The following is a 5115-nucleotide window of genomic DNA, read 5'->3' on the forward strand; positions in this document are numbered from 1 at the left end:
TTTAGTGTGTGTCTCTACCTTAGTGTGTGTCTCTACCTTAGTGTGTGTCTCTACTTTAGTGTGTGTCTCTACCTTAGTGTGTGTCTCTACCTTAGTGTGTGTCTCTACCCAAGTGTCTCTCCCAGCATTGAATGCTGTTTAAACTAAAACCAGAGAGCTACATCCCAGTTAGCATCCTCCACATTGAGACCAAGCAGCAAATAGTCTGACAGAGCGACATATCCTGTCTGTTGGTTGTTTGGGTCCAGCTGTTCTCCAGATGTTGACCTGCTGTGTTTGTTGCTCAGAGCTGGTCAGCTGCATGAGGTTCAGTCAGGACTGCAGACACCTGATCTCAGCGTCAGGAGACAGGTAACCTCTGAATCAATGGCCCGTCCCAGGGGGAACTCAAACTTTCACTTAGTTTGTATCCTGTCGTCCTGCAGCTGTGTGTTTGTGTGGCGCCTGGACTCTCAGATGACTGGCACCATGAGGAAGAGGCGGGCCCTCAGAGTGAGCAGAGCGGCTAAGACCTGCCAAGTCAGGCCGCCCGACCTCAGGTGAGTGGGGTTGGGCTGGAGGCGGACGACAGTGGGCACCGAGCCTCCTCAGATTTATGGTGTTTTTGTTGCAGAAGGGAGACTTTCATCACGGTTCCATCGTCCCAGCTGCCTTTGATGGAGGAAGAGGTGCAGAAGGCAGCAGATCAAAGGACTCCAGGAAATCTGGATTCTGCTCTTGGTGAGTCTGAGATCAGCTAAACTGAAATCCATCTGTTCCTTAAAGCAGAAGGCAGTCCTGAGGAACATGGTGGGAAGAAGAAAGAAACATTCTGTAAATCCAGCTGACCCGAACCCACCCAGAACCAGATGTTAAATGTTATAGATTGAGTTTTGTCCTTCATTCCTGGAAAACTCTCCTGCAAATGAACCAGGCTGAGGTTCTGAACCAGACAAGCAGCTGTCTCCTGCTTACCTGAACATACCCGTCTGTTTGTGTTTCAGAAACTGCGCTGCTTCAGACCAACGGGAAGATGCCCATCTGGTTCAGAAAAATGGTTGGTTTCCTCTGATTCTGCCCGCAGAGTACCTGTTCTGTTCCGGTCACTGGATTCAGCGTCACTGGATGTTTTCTGCAGGCGGAGACTGGTGCCGTCGCCCAATTAGAAGCAGAGCCTCGTCAGGTTCGCAGCCAATGGATGGAGCCTCTGAGCCCTCTGACCATCAGCAGGAATCAGGAGGAAGAGGAGGAGCAGCAGCAGCAGGAGGAGGAGGAGGAAGACTTTCAGCCTCAGAGTCTGGACAGCCTGTTGGGAGACGAGGAGGAGGAGGATAATGATGAAGAGGTGAGCAGCAGGGCGCAGAGCCCAGATGAAGGGGTCAGCTGTGTTTCTGTGTCTGAACTCGGTGGTTCTGTTCTGCAGAAAGCAGTTCAGAATTCTACCTTCATCCTACAGCCAGACGACTGCAACTCCTCCTTAACCCAGAGGTTGGTCTCTCTCCTTAGCTCGGCCTGCTGTGGTTCTGTTTGGTTCTGAAGGTCAACGTCTTGTTTTAGGGACTTCAGAGTGGAGGGGGTCAGAGGTCAGGGGGTGGAGCCTGTGTGGCGGACACATCCAAGCCCGGACTCTGCATGCTCCGAAGGTTCTGCAGGAAGTCTGGAGCAGCAGCAGGACACCGGTGAGACTCCCTCCTAAATTAGTTCTGTTCTGTTTGATCAGGTTCCAGAAGGTTGAGCTGCAGACTAAAGACTAGTATATTAAAGCATAACCTATAACTGTGTTGATCTGTGCTGAGGCCTGATTGGTCGCATTGCCTGCTCCGGATGTAGGAGCAGCGATTCCCCACCTGGCGACGTCAGAAAACTGACGTTTTAAGGCTTTACAGACAAAATAACGATGATCCAAAATAAACAGTTAAACTGCATCAAGTTCTGCATCACTGCGTAAAACTCTTCGTCTGATTGTCTGTGGAATAAAAAAATATCCAAAAATTAATGCTAAATTAACCGCAATTTTTTTTTTGTGTTGAATTTAAAGTTTATTTCTTCAGTGTTCATAGTTAAACTTAAAGCTACAAACTGATCAATATGCAGCTCTTTGATTCTTCCTCTGTCTGGTTTTTAAACCCACTGAGCGCTACCAGTCTGGCCTGTGGGTTGGGTACCACTGAGACTGGTTAGCTGGGATAAAACCTGTAAAGGAAACGTGTTTTTGCAGTGATCTGTATTATAAAAATTTTCTCTGTGATGGGAGTTATTGTTCAGTTTTAACAATGAGCAGAAAACCTTTTTGGCTGCTTCTCCTGTGGCTTGATGGAAACACCGAGGACTGAAGCGGCTGTTGGGAGCAGAGATGGACCACACAGGTTTAAGCGAGCCTGCAGACGTCATTAGACAGAAGGAAGATTACGTTGCTCTTTATGGAGAGAGTGGAATGCGGGGCTGATGCTCAGACTTCCATGTTTATTTCCTTCAGCACAGCCAATGGCTGTAATCTGCTCATTCAGGTCGCTGCTGGTTCTGAAGTTGGGTTCATATCAGCAGGGTTTTGTTTCTCCTGTTTTGGAGTTGGACCAACATTTGGTGAAAGGTTAATGCAAACCCCTGACTCTGTTTGATAAGCTGGAAACTACCTGGGAGGTTCTGCAGAATATAGCCTGTCCAAAAAAAAAAACAAAAAAAAAAACTTCGGGCACAGAAAAGACTTGAATTTTCAAAATCAAAGCCTTGATCTGAAGCCTGTACCCTCCTCTTCATCAGACACGGACTCGCTGAGTCAGGGCAGCTCGGTGGGCAGTCTGGGTCCAGAGGACGACGAGGACCGGGACTCTTTGAAGAACCACTTTGCCAGTCTGGCCTCTAGTCTGAATGAAGGTAAGAACCTCCTGACCCGACTCTGTGTACCTGCTGATGTTTTCATACACTGAACCCCTCGTGGTTTTGCAGAACGATTCGATACGGACCTGACAAATCTGCAGCCATCTGAGGAGAAACCTTTCCTGAACCCTCGACTCAGCATCTCCACCCGCTTCCTGTCCCGCTTCCAGGACAGAGTCAGGTCCGTTCACCTTTGGCCCCCTCAGTTCAGCACCTTTCTGACCTCATCCCTCATAACTCTGTTCTCATGTGTTTTAGAGCCCGACCCGGTCGAGCTCCCGACTCCATTCTTGGCAGGATCTCAGAGGAGAGCAACACCAGAAGCAGATCGGTAAATATTCCCGGCTGAACCAGACCTTTGGAGCAAAATATTAAACTGGTTGAATGAGACCATACCTCTATAAATCCTGTCTTTAGGGGGAATCCCAGCTGAAACGCTCCAATGAATCTGCAGGTTTGACTCTGAGAGAAAAGGCTGATGGTGAGTTTCAAGTGTTAAGAGTTTCAACTTCCCTACGACTTTAAATTCCATCCATTCAAAACTTAAAAGTACAAATATTAATTTTTTTTAACCAACCCATCTCCTAGATTTTACTTAAACATATATCTAAGAAGCTGCCAGTTAAAATACTCTAAGTGCTGCTACTGTGTGTGTTGGTGTGTGTTTCTCCTCCAGCTACTATGTATGTAGTGAATGGTGAACGCATATAATTCTGTCTCAAAGTGACTGATCTAATCATGTTGCACCGATGGGCGGGACTCGGGAGCAGCGGGAGAGCGAGAAGAAAAACAAACTCAAAACGCTTTGAACACTGATAGCAGCACCAAACTGTTACTGTTGGCTAAAGTAAATGAGTAGAAATGGGGGGGGGGATTATTGGTGGGGACTGTCCCCGCCAGGACAAATTTGATGGGAACATGTCCTTATGAAAGTTACGCCTGTGGCTTGGCAGTCTGTTGATGTTCACATGTTGAAAGCTAAGTGCTGTTAGCCAGATCGTCCTGATCCCTCATCGGCTGCTTCGTCTCGCTGGGGGAAGCTGCTGCCTGAGGGAACGCGGTCTGTCCTTGGTAGGACCAGGCAGACCGGCTGGACTGGTTCTGCTTTAGCTCCTCTAAGCAGGTTTAGATCTGATAAAAGCTCACATGAAGGCAACAGACCAGCAGCTGGAGCTCAGGCGGGTTCTGAACACAAGATTCCAGTTGATTTCCACTCCTAGACACAGAGCTGGGGCGGCACCATTTAGACTCTGGTTCTGTTTCCATAGCAGGAGAACCTTTGGCAGCTGAGGCCTGTAACACAAGCTCAGTTTAACCAATCAATGGCAATCAGGATCAGCTGCACCAGGAAGCTGGTTATCAACTCGCTTAATGAATCCAGTTTGAACTGATTATGAATCTGTGAACGGGCACCTATAAATGGGTGGCTTTAAGGTAGCAGACCTATCACAATAATGAGCACAGAAGGGAGAGTGCTGTATTTCTCCTGTGAGGATATAAAAGGAAGAAAAACGTCTCAATGAAAAGTCAAATACATTATGGAATGCTATGGCATCAGGATTGTGCCAAAAGTCCACACACGCATTAAATACTCCCTGCGAGCATTCATACAGCTGATCATAAACTAATCAAATGCATGTTTAGCTTGGTACACGTGCAAATGGAGTTACATGTGGCCCCAATAAATCGGACACGCAAGTGTGGTTTGATTTCCTGTTTCTGTGCCGCTCATGGCAAGATTTTTTTTTTTAACTTAGAAGGCGTTACCCACTGGACAAAGCAACCCGCCTGTAATTTGCTACGTTTCAGGACAGAGTGTCTGTTAAAAAGGGTTAAAGGGCATTTACAAAAAAGTTTAGGTCAAATCACCCGGTAGTTTCTGCTTGCTCAAACGCTAGTTGTAAATGGGAGGACTGTTAAAGCTGGTTACCTTGGCTACAACTAACAGCTCAAGATGCGAGCTTTCCTGAAAAGTAGCCAATCACAGGCGGGTTGCTGTCCCTACCAAACACTGTAGGCGACAGCGGGCCGCTGTGAAAACCAGTCCAATTCTGGGATATCTGCTCCTCTAGTGACCATGGATGATCACTACTTTTCAAGATGCATTATGGGAAATCTTGATTCCCTACTTTTTCCACCCACTAGACATTCAGACACTCATTTAAAATGGTGTAACCACTATATAGTGCCCTAATATAGTGGTTAGGGCGGACATTCAGACAAAGCCATAGTTTAAACGTTGGCTCACTCTTTGTTGTT

At 47.2% G+C, this 5115-nt stretch overlaps 1 protein-coding gene across 1 annotated transcript in view; it reads left to right on the forward strand.

Moving 5' to 3' along the window:
* Window positions 1-5115, forward strand: part of LOC107096356 (mitogen-activated protein kinase-binding protein 1-like) — a 31463-nt gene that overhangs the window by 22485 nt on the left and 3863 nt on the right. The window contains exons 17-27 of the mRNA XM_015392970.1: window positions 288-351; window positions 426-539; window positions 614-720; window positions 984-1036; window positions 1118-1324; window positions 1403-1467; window positions 1537-1658; window positions 2740-2853; window positions 2926-3037; window positions 3115-3187; window positions 3274-3337. Of these exons, the coding sequence (XP_015248456.1) occupies window positions 288-351; window positions 426-539; window positions 614-720; window positions 984-1036; window positions 1118-1324; window positions 1403-1467; window positions 1537-1658; window positions 2740-2853; window positions 2926-3037; window positions 3115-3187; window positions 3274-3337 (1095 nt within the window). The remainder of the gene's footprint in view (window positions 1-287; window positions 352-425; window positions 540-613; window positions 721-983; window positions 1037-1117; window positions 1325-1402; window positions 1468-1536; window positions 1659-2739; window positions 2854-2925; window positions 3038-3114; window positions 3188-3273; window positions 3338-5115) is intronic.

This window comes from Cyprinodon variegatus, unplaced genomic scaffold, assembly GCF_000732505.1.
Source record: "Cyprinodon variegatus isolate N-32 unplaced genomic scaffold, C_variegatus-1.0 Scaffold617, whole genome shotgun sequence".
Taxonomy (NCBI): domain Eukaryota; kingdom Metazoa; phylum Chordata; class Actinopteri; order Cyprinodontiformes; family Cyprinodontidae; genus Cyprinodon; species Cyprinodon variegatus.